The sequence below is a fragment of the Rhizoctonia solani genome, chromosome 5 (assembly GCF_016906535.1).
Source record: "Rhizoctonia solani chromosome 5, complete sequence".
Taxonomy (NCBI): domain Eukaryota; kingdom Fungi; phylum Basidiomycota; class Agaricomycetes; order Cantharellales; family Ceratobasidiaceae; genus Rhizoctonia; species Rhizoctonia solani.
In genome coordinates this window covers 17,326-37,133 of record NC_057374.1, presented here as the reverse complement: position 1 = coordinate 37,133, position 19,808 = coordinate 17,326, and the positions used below count along the sequence as shown (strand labels likewise).

Sequence of the window (19,808 nt, the reverse complement as noted above, 5' to 3'; positions counted from 1 at the left end):
CATCTTATGGCGATCATAATCTACAAGCTTCTCATCCAAGGTAAACACAGCACCATCGGATCCGACCAAACTTCAACTTGCAATCATGAGGGCCACATCAAGTACAACAACAATATCATATCCTGACAAAAAAAGTAACAAATACAACACCCCCCGACCCTGGCGTAGAGTCTGCTCAGCGCATATAATACACATCCGAGATGTATTCTGGCCGAGTACTCGAGTCCGTGGACCTGACTAGATGTGTTCCGCTTCCCTCCTCCTGCAATCGAACCTTCCCATCCAAAAGAACAAATACCTCCCTCCGCCTGTTCCCTTTCCAGTTCAATCCTTCTTGAGCTCGCGTCTGATTACGAACACCCGTTCGCCGGCTGCCGTCTCGGCCGTAACCTCGGACAACCCCGCGACATTGGACAGTTCACCGGGAGCACGGCCGGGAGCGAGGATCACGTAGATTTCGAGACCATCACCAACCTAGTATGAGTCGGAAGAATGGACGATCGGACGATAAAAGGATCGTAAACCGAAGCGATTACGCAAGCCGATAGTGAGAATAAGCGCCAAATGGAAGGAGAAATTGTCAGTAAATCGAATAAAAGGCTTTCAAATGAATATAGCGCAGAAGAACAAGTGAAATGATGATGACGACCATAAACGGCGCCGAGGTACCCCAAAACCATAGAGGGGCCCATCCAACTTAGAATCCAACGAGTCTAGCCCGTAGATGACGAACAGGGTGGTGATGGCAGCTAATACACTGCAAAGGCTGTCCTGAGCCCCCAGAACCGCATCATATCGGCGGCCTTCTCATTATCGGCCATCTAGTGACACGTTGGCCCCTATTCAATTCCAGGAAGAGTCATGGGTGAGCCCAAGACTCTGTTTCGTCCATCCAACCATCGATGAAACCCCCAAAATGAGCGGTTTCTGGGCTTCACAACAGTGAATCCACCCATAATCCATTCCCAACAAAGCTCATTTGGTCTTCCTCAACCTGAAGTAAGATTTTCTCATAACCTTTCCGATAAAACCGGGTCTTTCCCAGCGAACCCAAGAACGTATCAGGAATAGCTCAAACTAGATGAGGGATAAAGCATCCAGACTCTTGGCCATGATAGAACTTGTGACCCGACTAACGAACCAGCACAATGGCCGGGAGTGGAGCAATATCGGAAAGACGGGCGGATGGAATGATAGATGTTGTTCGAGTCAAAGTCGAACAAACCAGCAAACAAAGAACTTTCCCACCAAAGAGCTAAAGAAGATAACAACCAGTAGCTTACCTCTATATGCCTCTCCGTCGCGCCCGTGAAGCTGTCGGTAACCAATCCTAATACGTGAGGAAGCGGAAGGTAGTCGGGATGGACGCCTTGTTGGTTCTTGAAGTAAATCTATATCAAGTCGGGGATATCACGGTGGCGGGATGATATGGTGTGATAGGCGGCCATTCAGGAGACCAATCACGCGACCGACGAGTGAATAACGCCAAACCCGACGAGCAAGCGGAATAATACCAAGCGTCGATTGCATAGAGTAAACACCACGCGGTTGACAAATGTCCCACGCGATAACGCGCCGCCACACATAGCGACCAGGTTGCACCGAGAAAAGACACGAGTTGCGGCGTTATTTGGGGTATGGCGGGAGCGGAAGAATCGAGATGGAGGATCGTCGGCCAAAAACGACGTCACGCGGCATTATGTAATCGGGGGACGCGCATAGAGTAGGGTGGGAAAAACAGGAAATAATTAGTTTTTGATGGGATGTGAAATGGGATTGGATGAATACTTGCCTGGTTGTCCAGGAATGGTTGGACGAGGGACTGTGCGGCTCCGGCTGCTCGACAAGCTTCCCGCTCATACGACCCAACAGGATCAAACGAGTAAACGGCACCAGTGCCTACAAATGAGATAGATAATCAAATGAGTGTTATCGATAAGGTAGATGAGATACGTACCGTCCTCCTCAATGCCGCTGAGTATATTGTAGACATAATACGGGAAAAAGCGTTGGGCGTATAGCATAGTCTGTATTAACCGCGCAATGGCTTTGATGGGCATATCTTTCGCATGTGCGTGGCGGTACCACTGGGTGTATGTCAGCTCAGTTCATCAGAGTGTAGATCCATATTTACTCACTTCTAAACGTTGCTTGACCTTCTTGACAAACATGTTTCCGTCGGCGGCGAACCCATTGACAGCTAGAACGGCCTTGTCGGTACTGTACGGATAATTTAGACCAAAATCAAGGGAAAAATAATCGACTTACAGCCTAAAGACCTTGGGTGCATAGCGCGTCTGGATGCTATAACCTTCTGTCTGCCTGGTGTCTCCGGCAATTACAGCAAAGTCTTTGCCGGCAATGGCCAAGATAGTCCCACCGTTCTCGGTATATGGGTTGAAGCTCCGTTCGATGGCGGTCGCAGAGGGGGACATTTCGATTCAGCAAGTCGTAGATGGGACGCGCGGCTGCTAACCATATCTTAAATCATTCAGGGCCCCGGTCACTGCTGACTCATCATGGCGCTTCCACTTCCCCGCTCCTTTTCTCCACTCCAACCACCATCCCCCAATCCTTCTTGACGCCCTCCCGCACTCTTCTCGCGCTGTATGTCCTGCAACCTGTCTAGAGGTACAATATGTATACCCTGCGACAATCTATTAGTTTTTTGTCCCTGTCCTACGATTGGGGTCTTTTATCCGAGGTCCCTCCGCCATCGAATCTTCGGCGTATTTATACACTCTGAGCTTTGTTACTGGCTACCACCTCTCGCGTGGGCTGTGTACAACCGGCGGATTTCTTCTGATTTGTCTAGGTGGTGTGGTGCTCTAGTCTGCACGTTGTAGGGTATGTGATATATTTTATGTGCTCCTATTATGCCTGCGCAGCGCCGGTCGGCCAGCCGTAACTACTTCGGAGTAACTGTTCCGCCATTTCATACTGCATCGTGCCCCTCCCCCCTCGACACACCCAACTAAGATTTATGCGTCCCTAATTGTATATCCATCCCCGTCGTTACCCATGTATCCCCCACGCGTTCGTTTAGACATCCCTGATCATCCGTATTCGGCGCTTCCAATAATTCATCCTTGATTCCTGACCATCATGATTCGTTGCTTCGCTCCTTGATTTACCGACACTGCCAAGGAAAACGTCAAGTTTCTCCGTTCAGCGTCGAATTATCCGAGCGCTTAACTCGGCTGACGAGAACTGAAATTGTCTAAATGCGCCCACTAGTGTTGACGCTAACGTTCATACTAGAACCTTCAAAACACACTGATGTCTGATCGGTTATTCTCCAGGACTGGTATTTAATCACCCATGACTCGTGGAGAAACATCGCAAGCTGGGTCATGTTCAAAAGGAAGATTTTTCGGGGTAATCATACAGTGTAAAGTGATAAGCTGGTGCATCGGGTTTCAACTAGGTTTCAAGCAGGTTTAGTATCAGCAGACCGAGATCGAGCTCAGGAACTTGGTACACGGGAGTCTGGCCGATGGTAGGTGGTCATACACGACTTCCGCCGTGCCAATCACGTATGGCTCCTTTCGGCATATACCCACCACAGGGGCGTCTTCGTTACATGTATTCAGCCACGAAATAGACATGCCCCAGATATACTTCTCCCTCTTTTTTGCCGGCCAAGTCAACCGTGGATTATGCTCTCATGGCTCGGATGGTTTGTCGTTCTCATGGCTTGTAAGGCGAGTGCTCTGTCTGATTCGCAAGCTACCGTTCTCCCAATCTTCGGAATTTTCCGTAGCCCATTCTCCCCTGATTCTATCCCAGTCACACAATCTATGACCTCCCCGGTATACTTCAGTGTATCAACAAGATCTTCCATGACATACAGGGCGTATCTCTTTCATTCACCGAGTGGCTCGCTCCTTTCTCGGCGCACCTTCCGTCACCATACTCGGCTATCACCCCATCCTCTCTACGCCTCGGCTCCTCGGTCCGTCCTGGCCGATACTCGCTCAGCACTTCGCTTTTAGGCTTTGCTCCGTGTATCTCCAAGTAGTTAGGTTGAGCCTAGGTTTATGCGCGCTACATCGGGTGAAACTTCACACGTGCAAGCTGACGTGCGTAGATTTCCTATTTTTAGCTAGACTCAAGGCGTATCTCACGATATGGTGACACAGACTACAGCATCGATGATGATACGACAAGAGGGGAATCGTGTATGATAGGATGGAAGCTCTTTCAGACACATGGTGTGTCGGACATCTAACCTTGTTATTGTGTCTTGGGCGGCACGGAGTTGATCCCCTGATTTAACCGCAACAATGCGACATTTGTAACCAGTCTTCCAACAGATGACTTTCATACATAAGTTTCAATCTTGCGCTCTGGATTGTCTAATACATTGAGTTGTAGAAAGAGTTACAGAAACAATTTGAAACGGGATTCTCTTGCGAGTTCAACGGCCATGCCATGCCAAATCTAGTCTCATTCTTCTTCTTGTCCTTGATTGAAGGCGCCGCAGCTAACATACTGTTGCTATTGCACTATTAATATGCTCCAAGGCTGATTGGTTGCGTAAATATAACACATAGCTACCACCACTGCTCTTGTTCACTTGCTCGTGGTTCGAACTCTGACTTGACTTCCGTCCATGTTTGTATGACTTTTCCATTTCATATAAGTTAATGGCAGTTGTAATATTCGGAGAACATATATGTGGGGTAAGTAGTGTAGAAGTGGGCCGAGTCGCCTAGTGATTTTGATGATGGTACTCTTGGATCATTCATCTACCTGTCCCCAATTGAAACATTGATATTACTATATTACTATATATAAATAAAGGTAAATCTCATCGCTTTTGGTCACATTTCTCTGATTTGTATGACTTGAAGGTGGTAGTCCGGAGCCTGCGGAGATCCATAAGCCAAGACTCATGCGCGCGGTTCACGGGGTTACAGTGAGATCACATGACCGTTGACTGCTTCCAGTCTACAGTGTGGGATATGCACTCTGCTTTCTAGTGTACGCTTATGGCTACTTTTGTCCCTGCCTCCTTTGCTCTCCCATACATTCATACCTCTCCTTTCCTTTTTTTTCCCACATATAGTATCACTTGCCACGTCTTGATTGTTACATATTGCCCAGGCCTCCCGCCACCTCCCTTTTGACAGGGATGGTCACCCAATTGCAACCCGTGAGTCATGATCACGTCCCAGTGCCTCAAAATCATCCTGGCGCCGCGCGCGTGGTCTCCTGCTCTCTCATGATTACGAGTTCCTAGTGTATCTATCTTTTTACTTTTTGTAACCTCAAGTGCACCGTCGCTACCATACACTCCACTGATTTGGGTGACCTCGCCAGTATTTAAATACATAATCCAACTATCCAATCTGATAACCAAACCTTCATATGGCCTGCTTTGATAACATTTGCGCATATTATTCGCCAGATAGTCAAGCTTATGGTGCTCTGATTATTGTGGAGGTCGGCATCCTAGAAGGCGTTGAAATCTAATATATATTACAAGGTATTTCGACAGAAGGCGATCCGCTATATTAGAGCAGCACTCGTATCTGTAATGCGGTTTGTTTCCGAGTTATTTTGAACTTCTGCTTTCACTTGGCCAATTGGGAGAAGTTTAAGGAGTAATTAATACCAAAATATTTCCAAAGGTTCACGTCAAGCGACGACATAACAACATATACACGCATTCAAAATTTACAAAGTGTTTTCCTCCAGTTTCTAGTGCAAAATTGGAATGAACTAGATTTTCTTTAAAAATTCAATTCGTTTTACAGTCCCCCTTGTGTACTTTCCAGTCCTGATGTTGGCACTCGATTGAGCAGTATCTCGCCTTTTTACAGCGACTACATGCTAAGAGTGTGGGTTTCCCATCTCCACCACAAGCCCAACAAATGTCCAAAGACTTTTTTATCGTTGCAGGGGGTGTTTGATGATGCTCGCTCCAGTTACCAGCCACACGTTCAATGTATGACACCGAAAAAATGGGACAAATTGCCGCGCGTGTAGCAAATGGAAGTAAGTCTTTCCACTCGGCAGATTTCCACTCCGAAGACGAGAAACCAACCCCTTCGCCACAAGTGCAGATTGGGTTTTCGTCGTATACGGTTGTAAGTGGAATCGAACCCTGCGATTTATACTCGCATGATGGAAAATGGCTCCAAGTACGGCATCTCTCAACAAACGCCGGAATGAACTTTTTCCAGGCTTCGACCTCGTAGCCGACGGTGTTTACTTGAACAAGTGTCCCAGCGTTCTGTATCTTTTGGATGCCTTTGATTAATAAAGGCATGCGTCCGTTAGATAGAGGAACAACGGCCGTATCCAGGATAACTGTTGAGGACGCCGGGTCAAGTTTCAGTCCCCCAATAAGGAGAATCGCATAGACTCCGCCCATACTCTTCTCACATAGGCCGATTGTACGAGTACGGTGTCCTTGTATGCCGGAGAAATTCATCGTTATAGCATGTATTGAGTCCTTCATGTTGATCAAAGCGTTGATAGACGCATGTTTTTCTGTTTCGTCACCATTTCGGATAGCCTTCTCTCTTTCTGAGAGCTGCAATGCTGTGAGTGCATTCAGCCAGTCTACTTTGGTAGGGTTCGTAACATCGAGAGTCGGAAGCTGGGCTAGGTTGATGTGGTGCAGGTTCCAGGTGGTACACGCGCCAACATTTATTACTGGAGCTGGGCTTAGAAAATATCCCGAGTAGTCGTTGGGTGTTGATACTGGGAAGATAACCTTGAATCGAACGTTATTTTTACGAAGTTAACCCTGGTCCTTAGTACGTACCTCAACGTAAAGAGACTTGCGTGCAATACGAACTTTATTGTTCTTCCCATAAATAGGATAGGGATATGAAAGTAAATGACAATGGGAACCAATTTTGAGTTCCACTGTGCATGGAGATACTTGTTTGGCTGACACTATAGCCCCGTTTTGTAGGTCGATTTGTTCCCTTGAATTTTTAACATCAAATCGAATCGAGAGAGAATCAACTCGCTGGTTTTTTGGGCCTGTGACAACCGCGTCACAGAGGTGTTCTGAAGAAGGCTCCAAGAGTGGAAGCAGAGGCTCTGGGGAAGGGGCATTACATGAATCCGAAACAAGGGCGGGCCAGTAAGCCAAAATATTGACATGCTCCCGATCCGTTACGTTCGTGCCAAAGACCTCAAGATAGACTCCTAATTTGTCCATAAATAAAAAGGTCGAAGAGGGCGTGGATTTGAGACGAAGAGCCACCTGGGTGCCAGGAAACTCCAGGATGCGGGTACTGACCCAGAATAACACTACCAAGGCTGATTGGCCGCGCTGCCCATTGTGGTCTTCTTCAACAACTAGTCGGTCACATCCCTCTAGCTTGACACATTTACCCCATACAAGGTGAATGGCGGAAAAGATATTGTCATGCGACCCGGGGACAGATACCGCGCACTGTAAAGTTGGGGTTCCAATGCGTTCCGGCTTTCCAGTGAAGACTCCAAGACGCCGGCGCGGAACAGTGAGAGCAAGACATACAACAGGTGGAAGACTCGACCAATCCTTGAACACAGCCGATCGGGGATTGACCCGAAGTCCAAGGTCTGTCGCCCAGTTTGGCTTGAGAGTATCAACGGTGAATATACCACAAAGGTGAAACTGGAGACACATATCTTGGTAGCAATTTGATTCTAGGATCCTACTTTCGTCAGCCTGACACATATGGATAAACTGGTTCGCAACTTCTTCCCAGCTACCGCTTCGTAAGTGAATTCGACGAGAAAGAGCTCGGAAGAGAAGTGCTACTGTCTCTCGGTGGAAATGCACTTCGCTTCGTAACCGAAGCCCGTTGGGGGTCACTGATAAATCCGACATCATATTGGTGATTTTTTCGTTCGCAAACATATTGTCGTAAACCCCATACAGTACTCGAGCAAGGGGCTCGGGTTCAAACGAGACTGTAAATGGTCTATGATGTTTTTGGCGAGCGCTGTCTCCCCGAGAGGGATCTGACCAAGCAACTCGCTCATGGTATTGTTCGAGGTGCTTGGAGAATATAATTTCATGTGCATTTGATTGGGTAGTGAAGTTAGAGACATATGGCCGGGGAGCGATTCCAAGTAAGAGAGAGATTGTTGGGACATCTGTACAAATCCGATCGAGAAAAGACTTTGTTGCATCTTTTCCAGCAGGGAGAAGAGTTTCGGTGAATAAAACCGCCTGTGAGTCCGGGTTTCTCTTCAAAAGCGTATGGGTTGCTAATAGTAAGTTGAGAAGCCCGAGGTGATCAGTGAGGTTGGAGGTATCGATGATGTCAAAAGTCGTTGGGGCGGAGGGCTTGCTAGCGGCCAATTCATCCAAGTGAATCAACGTAGCCCGATACGCCGATACAAATACGCCGGTCGAAGGGTTTCCGGTTGATTTGAACCGGCGGAGAGCTTGGCAAAATGAAATTGCATCTCCTGCAAAGAAACGGATAGTAATGGATTCATTCTTCCGGCAAACACGGAACGCTCTACACCATGCATCGAACTGTTTCTTGCAAGCATCAATGGCGGCCGAGCCCGTACTAGGAGCGGAAAACGCCGGGTCCGACTTGATAGGAGCAAATGCAGTGATGAAATGGAAACCTGAAGGGAACGTCCCGTAATGTGGACTAAAACCTTCCCCGGATAAGGAATATAGAAATGTAGGATTTAAGTTTGTTGCGGCACTCAGGTCGGGTGCAAGGGTAAAGGTTGTTCCAGTTTTCCAGTACCTGCTATAGAGCTCGGCAACGGGAGTCATTGCCTGGGGCCAAAGCATCCCAGCAGAACGGCTCGGACTAAGAGCATGGGAGCCCTTTTCCGCTACTGAACTGGATAAATCAACTTGCTCCTTGAGGATTTGATTCTTGCGTTCGATAGACAGCCGAGGAAAGTCGGCATAACTCTTCCAAATACGACGAAGCTCTCCCAGCGTTCTCGTGTCCACCATCTTGATGAATGAGCCAGCACGGGATCGTTTCCAGGAGTCAATATCCTTGGCGTACTCATAAAGAGTTTGACTGTGAGTTGCAATGATCTTCATGGCTTGGTTGTTGATCTTGAAATGGTAGAAAATGTCCCACACTCGGTCGATATTCTCATCGCGATCGAGTAGCGAGAATAGAAGGATATTACGAGCTGATGATGATAAGTGATGCTTCTCTGAATCTTGATCAAGGAGCTTTACCTAAAATCGCTGGTTCGATATCACAACATGTTACATCAAAGTTTCGGGCCGCTGTAGATATAAGTTAGTAGAATAACTAATACAAATTCAATAGCCACCACTGCTCACTTTGACCCACGGTAAGGTCCGAATATAGTGTGAAAAGGATGTTTCTTGGGTCACCACATCCCAAAAGCAATATATCAGCAGTGTATTGTTCAGGAGATAGATCTTGCGTCAGGGAGACAGCCGCTGTATTGCCGATGGGATAGAAAAAATGTTTAACAATCCAAAATGGTGGATGTGACATTTCCGCGCTGAAGTTCAGTTACCTATCCTCTGGCGCCGACGTTGATCCAGCAAGATGTTCAGTAGGATAGGCGGTTCTGTTTTATCGCTGAGACAAAGAAATAGAACTAAACTTCAGCTTGGTTGTAAGAAATAAGGGGGCTGGTTACTACTACATACTAGGGGAGTTTTCAACGATCGCCGTTCCCAATGTCAACAAGATAATCCAATCCCGGATTTGCGAATAAAACGTGTATATCGCCCAACGTTAGCATGACGAACAATTTGAGATTGGACCCGGTTTCATATAGCAGTTTCACATAGTTCTTAGATTACGCGTCTACATGAAGGCAATGTACCTACAGTGAAATCGGCTTCGGTTTAAGTGTGGTGATGGTGGCTGTGGTGGCTAGTTTTGCGACCTGGTGGAGTTTTTTGTGATTTTGAAATCAATTATCCAACATCATGATTTATAAGCGCCACAACTCATCCGTATGTGTAAATGCTGACCACAATGCTGATTGTGGCCTAATACTTGACAGGTATGGAGAGAGATGAGAAGTTTTTTTATTATATTCATGCTGAGCTCTGACCGAGCTGATGCTTGTCAGATTTAGATTAGGGTGGGAGGTCTCAGCAAGTACTGTACGGGCACCGTCCCGGACAAATCCCAGCATAAGAGATATCACATTGCAATTGATTACAAACTGACGCAGACATTAGCAGAGGCTGACTCTACTCTTCAACACTCACGACCTTATAAAAGCTCGTAAATCATCGAAAGGAGGGGCGTATAATCCAATGACAAGTGATTGCATTGTATGGTCAGATTTCCATTACGAACACAATGAGAGCTATGTGCTAGCGAGCAAAGCAAACCGCGCGAGACAGGAGAGAAAAGAAAAGGTGAAATTTGCATATATGCGCTGGTATCGAGTTTCAGTCTTACACTCTACTCGTGAATTCAGTTCGACCGGTAGGCCCTACATTGTAGCCATGTTCCTTTTTTATTATGCTACTGTACCATATACCTTTCAAATGTTGTAGACGCAAGACTTATGGATTGCATGCAATCAGATCCGGAATGCCCAACCCCAATCGATGATTTATCCTCGAGTTGTACGAGAAGATTAATTCATTCGACTCGGATTTTTAGCTGTACCAAGCTGGCTACTTTGGCCTACATCAACTAAGTGTTTCACTGTATGGAACACCTGGCTACATCTGCTGGTTCTGGACACACTTTTTTAGGTGAACAACGTTTGCTTGATCCTATACAACGTCAAATGTCCCCTTTAAACCCAAGGCCAGATAAAAATAGGTGCCCGGCACAAAATACTGTTTCCGCTCAATGCTTTGTACTTAGCTCATATTTAGGGAAGCTTGTGTAATGAGTCTTGTATCTACGGTTCTGGCCATGACCAGCTCATGGCCCATACCGTTATCCATTCTATTTGTGGCTGTGTTCCGTTTAGGTACCGTGCACTACGCACGGTTTTATCCGTGTGACTTACCGCTTCGGTTCCCCAATCTTTACACACGTACACGTGATCATATGGAGCTTGCCAAAGCTCACCACGGCATCCTAATAATTCGACCATTCGTCCCTTTTGTAAATTTTCCTAACACAACCCTAGTACTTGGATAGCCCATATTACAACCATCACATGGCTCGTAAAAAGACTGAAATATCCAATAAATCATTTACTGGCAAAAAAACGCCAGCACAGAGTGAAACGCAATTACAATGGCCGAAAATCACCACCAAGGAAGCACTCGAATGTCGGGAACTAATTCCTGATCAGATCTACGTTATCGATGTCAGTGCTTTAGCCACTCATACTATATAATCGTATATCTTTCTCTAGGAATTCTTATCCGTAGAGGAGTGTGCATCGTTCTCCAAGTTCATTACCAGCTTACCACTGGTCGCCACTCCTCCCCCAAAGAAAGGTGAAGCAACCCGGGTAAACCGTATGTATCACTATCTAGCTCAATTTTCCTGCCTCAGCCACTGCTCGTCATATACGTCAATTGACGGGCCTCCTATCTTCAGATAGGATATCATTCCAATCTAAGGAATTTGCTATGACCGTATTTAACGCCATCTGGCCTCATCTTCCAACGCTACCATGCTCGGAAATCAAGGCCGCAGACGCAATTCCCGCAGGTTGTAATTCGAATATTCGCCTCTATAAGTAAGAAATTGGACCCTTTCCCATTTATTTTGACAGCCGATCTACTTAACATAAGGTATGGTCCAGGCGAATATTTTGGGCCTCATTACGATGATAGTGTTCGAGATAAAGAAACCGGATGGTGGAGTGAATGGACTGTGCTAGTGTATGTCACCGGGAAAGAGGATGGCGTGGACGGAGGAGAAGTATGTATGGTCACGCACTACTGCTGGGACTCTGTTTTCTTAATATCCCACATAATCAGACGGTCTTTTTTGGGCCTACCTCAGGTTCGAAAAGTAATACCGAAGCAATAGTGCCGCCTTTGACACGAGGTTCTGCTCTGATACACAGGTTCGTTTATTACATAAGTTCTGCATTCTTCGGACTTATCAGTGAATTCAGGCATGGTCGCGCATGTATGTTACACGAAGGCCGACAAGTTAAGGCTGGAACCAAGCTAGTGTTACGAACAGATATTATGTTCGCTCGACTACCCCATTAGATCGGAAAATATAAACTACCGAGCGTTAAAAATGAATAGATCTATGGTTTCCTAACTGCTCGTGAGCGCAAGATACATTGTTCTCAAAAACCTTATAAGATAAAGCAGATTTATTTCTCGCAGCCAGATAACCAATAGGAATTTTGTGCTCAGCGTGTATGTGTGCTACATGTCTAGGGTTACTATGAATCTGGTATGGGCTATTCTTATCTCCTATATACACACAACTCACCTTCCGTACTCATATTCATAACCTGTTATTCAGCTTTTAACATCATCTTAGTGCTGGCATCGACGAGATAATTATCTTGGATAAACCTGCTTGAAGTACTCTTGTATTCTCCGTACAAGGCTAAAAACAAGAAGCTTTTTTTTTGCCGGTCAACAAACAGCGAAGCTCCAGAGAAAGTTGAACATCGATCCTCTGGTATTAACGTCTCGAGTCAGACTCACGGACTTATCGGTGGGAGGTCTAAGTTATCACACCCAAACAAGCGAATCCATAACACGTAAATACTGTATCGGGGGTTGTAGTCCGCAGCCTGCAGAGGGCCACGAGCCAAGACTTATGCGCAAGGCCCGCAAGCGCTTACCATTTAAGATTACGTGAGCGCGGTTCTGAGCAGTCATCTACCACTTACTGCATGCTGCTCTCGTTTGCACGCTCATAATTATTTTTGTCCCAACAGCTTGCCCCCTCTCGTATTTGCACCACAGTATTTCCTCATAGCTAGCCATCCAACCATCGTCCCGCCTCTGCGGTCCTGCCCTTCTCCCGCCACCGTCACCCTTCTTGTTCGTCAGTGATAGCCACCCGACCTGTGATCCATGCTCGTGTCTCGGTGTCCCAGGTCTATCCTGGAGCTACGCGTCGGATCCACCATCCCCTCTGATTCCTGATGTCCACGGTTACTAGGCGTATTTAATTACTCTTTTATGTATTCAGTTCCCTTTCTACGCTTCTATTCAGTTGAATCGTAAATAAAAGAGAAAAAAACTCAACGATATGTATATATATGCGCTATTTAAAAAGCGAATGACTGAGCTCTTAAGTCGAATCGGTTGGAATGAAGTAATATGACGGTGAGGACCGTGCTGTATGACTCATCCTATATACTGTATATATCGGTTTGTTGTCTGAGTTCTGAGCATGGAATGCTTGGAGTACATGTGGATAAGAGACATGGGGTCGTACAGGCAAGATCAAATAAATAGAAGGAGACGCGTGAGATATCAGGATGGCACAAGGATATGGGAGTATGTATGGATGAGTTCTTATCGTGGCGCCATGAACTCGACGTCGCGTTCAGTAACTTCGCCTCGACAGCCCGCACCAGAGCCCAAATTGTACTCTGAATATCTAATATGATACTTGTGCATCCTGTAGTTGATCTAGCTGCTATATATAATGATATTGAAACTTTTCGTTTCCAACTATATATATTGCATGCCTCGAACTCGAAAGCAATAGCTTAGTCTCGGACACTCGGATGCATGACGAGCCACTTGGCCCAGACATCTACCACGCGCACGCAAGATCGGAGTCCAAGCTTTCATTTCCAGCAAAATTCGTAAGTACCAGTATGTATCTCATATATCTCATGTAATATTTATAAACACACTAAGATGAATCAAAGTACCATTAAGCAAGGTGACACCTTTTCCTACCATGTCCAAGGCCCTTTATCTAGCTGAGTAAGTAATATCTTTATTGCATCCATGACTCTACCACATTCGCGTACTCTCTGGAGTTTGTCCGGTTGTCAAACGCCTCATCACAATATTGCTAGTCATACTCGACCACTGCAGTAGCGGCACAGGTCAGTTGTTTGTCTGTATTATCCGTGCTTTCTTAACTTACCCCATTTCCGATAAAGGCCTCTGCTCTCGATAGTATAGCCATATCAACCGCATTGCCCGCTGATGTAGCTTGCCAGTTGAGCTCTAATTCCTTGCTGGTCACTATATTGCTTCCCTCCCACCCATCTGCAACAAGTCCTCGACGAAGGTCAGCTAGGTATTCATCCTCAGCGTTATTTGCGATGAATATGTGTGACAGGCGAGCATGGTTATCTCCGAGGAGTTCACGGACCCGAGAGACGACTTGTTCAACCGTCGGCAGACAGTGTTTGAGATAGTACTCCCGAATCGCGGGTGTCTTGTATACATGATCAGCATGATAACATGGCTAATCATTTAAAGAGACTAACATATTGCCCTCCTTCGACCCCTTCGCGAGACGGGGGGTCGTATTTGTCGTGTAGTTCAGGTAGCTGGTTCCATCCTAAGGTATGCCATGTGATGACTCAATAGGTTTCATCGAGCCTTCCGAAGAGAAACTTACCACTGTAGGTGGCGCCCCATCTCCCCAGATTGAAGCAATGGCCATTATCCTTTCCCAGGTCTCCGCGAAAATCTCCTCTCCGGATATGAATACCAAGTAGACCCTCGATAGTTCCAGTGGTCTTGGGAATGTATGGACGCTGAGCCCCGTCGATCTTTTGCAGCTTGTTCATGTTTTCTCGTACGCCGTTCTTGACGACCTCCGAGTCCTCCAGCAGCCGCACGGTGGGATGATTCTTGAACGCCTCCCAGAGTGATAGGATGCGTGTGGAGCCAATAAGACTAATGAAAAGATGAGCTCGAATCATCTACATGCCGGTGAAAAGAACAAGCTCACTAGAAGTCAAAGACCTGGGTGCCTTGGATCTCAACGCATCTCTCAGGCATATCCCTCATGAGCTTGGCCCAGTCTGTTAACATCTTGATTCCATCTGACTCCCTGCCGACCTGTTTCATGACTTCGTCTGCATTGACAACCCTTCGTTCCGACCCAGGACAGACAACCTCCCAATACTTTTGGCTAACGGCTCGGGGATGTTTATCTCCTGGCCCCCATGACATGCCAGATGTTGGACCTGAGAGTAATGCATTGTAGGGGATTTTCAAAACATTTCGTTGACCGTCAAGTGTAGTGTCATCTCTAGGAGGGTGCGCCTAGATATGAGTACCAGCAATGATACATTAGTTTTGGAACGGGGCCTCCCGGCTATAAGTATCTTACCCATGCTTCGAAAGGCGAAAATACCGGAGCTCTATCGGCTGAATAGGCTAGTATGGTATTGAGCAAACGTTCCTGTAGTATATTATTCCACCTTATCAAAGCAGCGTTTATTTTTAACCATCAAGATCTATGCAAACGATGCATTTACTAACCCTGTTCCCCATACCTGGTTCGAAAATCGAAGGTACCGTCCATTTTTACCTTCTGGAAACGCCGCAGAGAGATTGTGTTGCGGGAGTTGATCCTCTTTCAGAAAGATTAGGTCAAAGTTCGTAGAGTCTGAGGCCCACGAAGGTTCTTGTAGATTCGAAGATAAAATAGATTTTCCCCAGTAAACCGCAGCTAAAAACCCCAGAAAGATTGTCACTCCCATTGCGATGACACGCGGTCGAGGTCGAGTACGAGCCTCCGCCCAATTTGGTACTCCCCATAAAGGTGGTAGGTAGCTCGAACTACCTGAAGCTGAGGGGCCTTGGGCCACCAGTTCATAACCAGCGTTAACACTGTTCGTGATCATAGGTTTACCTAGTCTCTTTTATCAATGGATGTCTCTGATTTAGGGGGTAATCTCAGCTCGAGTTCAAGTCGGGGAGTGGGGGCATATATCAGGGAGGCTGTAATCGTCGGCAGGTACACTTAAATTATCCTGAGGTGGTGTAATATTTAGTCCTTTTAATAAGCGAAAGTCCTGATAGCGGGGGATGCAACGCGTTCCTTGATGCCAATGCAGTGTAGACCGGGTGCCACGGCGATACACCTGAACTTCTTAGGCGGGATCAAAGTTAAAGGGCTCTGCCACCTTCTGCACATATGTGACAGCGGCTGAACGCCTTGCACGATGCGGTCACAATCACTATAAGGAAGATGTTGCTCCCAGTGGACTACGTGTGGCAATGTTATAGTATTCCACAAAGTATACTGTCCAAACTTGGTATCGAGGTCGAGAGGGTCCTCGTATTCCAACAGTTTTGGAACCTGTCCAGCCTGACACCTCTGTTCCGAGTTGCCCGTTAGGCCAAAAATGCCGTAATGCGTTGCCGTTTGGCGATACTCATCAGGAAACACGGACATCTATCGTAGACTCTGTAGGCATCTACAAAGGTCTACAAAGGTTTACAGAAGCATACGGTAGACATCCTGTTTTCCTGATGGCCCCCACAAGCCGAATATAATCGAAACTGACGCCATAGACGGAGCCCTGATCATTTTTATATCCCGAGTAATAGCCCCCATGGGGAGCTTGCCGAAAGAAGAATCCTCTCCGGATTTCGTATACCATGGGTACAAAACCCACTGCTTCAAAATAATAGCAACGTGTTAGTATTAAAATTTCCCTGCGAATTAGAAGTAGTGTAAGCCAATAAATTATTTGGGGGATGTACCAGTTATCCTTGCATGAGACAGGCGGCTGAAATTGCGAAACTTGCGAAGCACTGTATCGTGGCCCCACATGGCTCTGGCAGAAGGAGGTTCGGGCGCCATATGTGACATGAAAGTGCTTCATCTCCACGTATTCACTAAATTACAACCGATTATGATAAGCACTTCTCTAGGGAGGCAATCTTTCCGAGGTTTCCTTACGTTACCTGACATAACCACCATTGGTTGTACACGAGAACTCTTGGGTGCAGAATTCAAGTATCATGACGGGAATTCTTCTCTAAGAGATACGTTGGTTTCAAAGTCATCAATTTTCGCAACCAGCTGCTCATTTTTATCCCTAGTAACCGAAATAAATACCGGCAAATACCGTGGAGCGATCTTCAAGGCTTCTCGAATTCAGACTCGAGCTCAACGCCTGCTCATAACACATAGATGTGTCGCATTTATGGCAAAGTTAGCGCTGTATACGTGGGGTGGTTTAACAGGTGACTATTCTTGATACCATAACGGAAACTTAAGCTGATTATGAGGTATGTCCCTACGCCTTGGCTAAGTTCAGCCCTTCTATGGACTGTGATGGCATATCATAGAGTAGAAGTTGTTGGGTGACGGAGTCACCGGATGCCCGTGCGCGTTAGTGATGGATTCGCACCGCCGCCGAGTTAGAGGTACGGAACATCCCATATTTAGGAGGCTCCTGTCTCGAGCTTGTGGACTACCTTGTTTTTACCTCCCACCTCTTTTAGTACATAATTCGCCCTATCTTTCTCACCTTTCCCTCCGCTCGTTCTTGTAACTTCTGAGCTGAGTTCCCCCGTTAGATCGCCACCTCCAGATTCGCCGTGCCTGCCATTCCACAGAAGTAGAATAGGAATTTGCGTTAGGGGCAGTCCATCTGGTCATCAATTAAATTTTTTCATAATGCATTCAATACGCTTAGTGGATAACAGCTGGTAATTATAAGTGCTAGGAGCCACATATATCCCATCTCCTATTATGTTTTGTCGCATCTTTTGTGCATATTTACGCCATCTTCTATGTTTCGAATTACAAGTGAAGCAATAATAAGGTAGATAAATTCTGATGTAATCGAGAAGTTTCTCAGTAGTTAAATAATCAAGCAGCCTTCAGAAGGCAACCCTTCCAGTTCTCAGCATACATATAAGCTGAACAAACAGTGAATACGTTGAAAAATGCAGAAAATTCGGAGCTAGATGTGAATATATCTACAGGCACTGTACATGTGAGACGACATGAACAATAATGGGAAAAATGTAATATAACCCAGCTTCAACTATGATATAATGAACTGAGGTTTACACGCGAATTTTTAGTGAACGTATATACAAGCAGCACAAACAAATCCAAACGCGTTACGTGGACATGCATACAGGTATTCGAGTTACGGTGCTCATCTTTCAATAAAACACACAGCACTTCGATATGTAGCCCCAAGTATGTTATAACGCATTGTGGCGATTTTGCCTGGGCTGAGAGTTTGAGTTGCATCGTTTGATTTTATTCGAAATCGAGTGGTGGCTTGTAGTGCACAGACATAAATATATTCAGCCTGGGCAGAGGCTGATCACACCTGGAGGTGCGCACATCGGCGACCCACAGATACACAGTAGTTAGTTATTTGCCATGCTTCGTACATGCCGGTACGGCTCATCCACTACAATCAGCTGTCCCATTCGGGCAATGTTGACTCTCGAGATTAACGGTTCAAACATTACCCGGGCCGTTTTTGTATGCTCCATTTAGGCAAGGCCCCGGGAATTGTTGCCATCTAAATTCTCAAGTCCTTGAAGGAAGGTTCTAACTCCCATGCTGCCGCATCCCACTCATCTAACGTGTGCTTCGAGACATCGATTAGCCGATCGATAACACATAGCAGGGGTTTAGTTTGGGCGTCTGAAAGAACTCTACCTATGCATCCCACCATAGCTGGGCTAACGTAAAGACCATCAATTAGCGACATCTAGTTGTGCCTTCTACCACGCATAAATTTATTGAGACTTCAGAGAAATACTCTGCTTTCAATTGACTGCCTCCGCTGATAGTTTCTCAATGGTTTCGGTATTCTTGTGGTAAACCGCTGACAAAATGCGTAACTTCTTAAGATGCTCAATCCTGCCCTAGTAGAACTCCTATAATTTAATACGTGTCTTGTCATGATCATCAATAGATGGCGCTAAGATTGAGCGCCAGTCGGCTGCGGGACAGACATAACGAAACCATTCTCCACGGCACCCACGTAAAGTTTAGCTACTGGACCGCATTCATGTATTACATCAACGCAAGCCTCCTCGTTAGGATCCGACGGATCCGGATTGCTCGGCGAGCACTTGGGAGCACTCCACGAGCATTTCCGAGCGTCATACCAAACGCTCCGGAATGCTCGCCGACAATAGCGAGTCCCAGAGCGCTCCCGAGATTTTCGGGGCCCCGTAGAGTCAAGAGTGTATCTCGTAGGCCTTACCCTTCAATTAAATACAATCCCGAACCTAAAGTATGTGCTATTAATTTTACTAGACATGTTCTTCAATCTCAAGGCAAATCTGATCTTCATTATTTGGAGGACATTTGCAAACGTTCGAGATGACCAAGAATGATGATCTTCTCAGGTGTTAATGAATGGCTCTTTACTGTATATGATACTGGAGTCACGGAGACATCAAAGACTTTGAGGGCATAAACATAATGTTTAGTTTTGCCCAAGGTAAACACCAAGAACAAAACCTCGCAAGTAGACTTGCTCCTCGGGCCAATTGCAAGATAAGAGTCCCGAAGAACTTATGCCACTCTCCCATACAATTACGCTACCTACAACACCTAACTCATCCCCACCCCTCGTAAGCAAGTGAAAATGGGCGCTTCGTAATATGGCTCTATTCTCGCGTCGAGCCAAGACAGAAAGGCAGTTGCGCAGCTTTAAGGCACAACCCTCGGCTACATGGGCAAGGGTTTGCGACCTAATATATTATCACTTGATTGGCGCGCCTGATCCCTAAACCCCTTATCGCTCATCGATTAGAACGAGAACCATAGGGCGCCTAGTAGTGATCCTGGGGGGGTTTCGTTATGAGAACAGCGCTGGATATAAAGGCTCGAGATTGCCACAACCATCAAAACTGTGCTCCCTTTCCTCTTACAATTGAAGCGTTCTTCTATAAAGATCTTATTATTGGTTATAGCTCCTCCAGAACAACTAATTCAGGCTGTACACCCGGC

At 46.3% G+C, this 19,808-nt stretch overlaps 2 protein-coding genes across 2 annotated transcripts; both read right to left on the bottom strand.

Annotated features, from left to right (window-relative positions):
- Window positions 1-324: 324 nt before the first annotated feature.
- On the bottom strand, window positions 325-2,435 carry RhiXN_08816 (amino-terminal nucleophile aminohydrolase; the record flags this gene model as incomplete). The annotated part of the gene is made up of 6 exons (XM_043328632.1): window positions 325-474; window positions 1,284-1,369; window positions 1,789-1,899; window positions 1,958-2,087; window positions 2,139-2,220; window positions 2,269-2,435. 6 exons carry the CDS (start codon window positions 2,433-2,435, stop codon window positions 325-327), a joined length of 726 nt encoding a protein of 241 aa, XP_043180078.1.
- Window positions 2,436-5,746: 3,311 nt separating this feature from the next.
- Window positions 5,747-16,262, bottom strand: RhiXN_08815 (MYND Zn-finger protein; the record flags this gene model as incomplete). Its single annotated transcript, XM_043328631.1, has 12 exons — window positions 5,747-6,727; window positions 6,779-9,129; window positions 9,179-9,229; window positions 9,287-9,409; window positions 13,870-13,930; window positions 13,989-14,285; window positions 14,338-14,411; window positions 14,472-14,752; window positions 14,808-15,124; window positions 15,192-15,263; window positions 15,358-15,694; window positions 16,111-16,262. The coding sequence occupies 12 exons, from the start codon at window positions 16,260-16,262 to the stop codon at window positions 5,747-5,749; spliced, it is 5,097 nt and encodes a 1,698-aa protein (XP_043180077.1).
- Window positions 16,263-19,808: the final 3,546 nt, after the last annotated feature.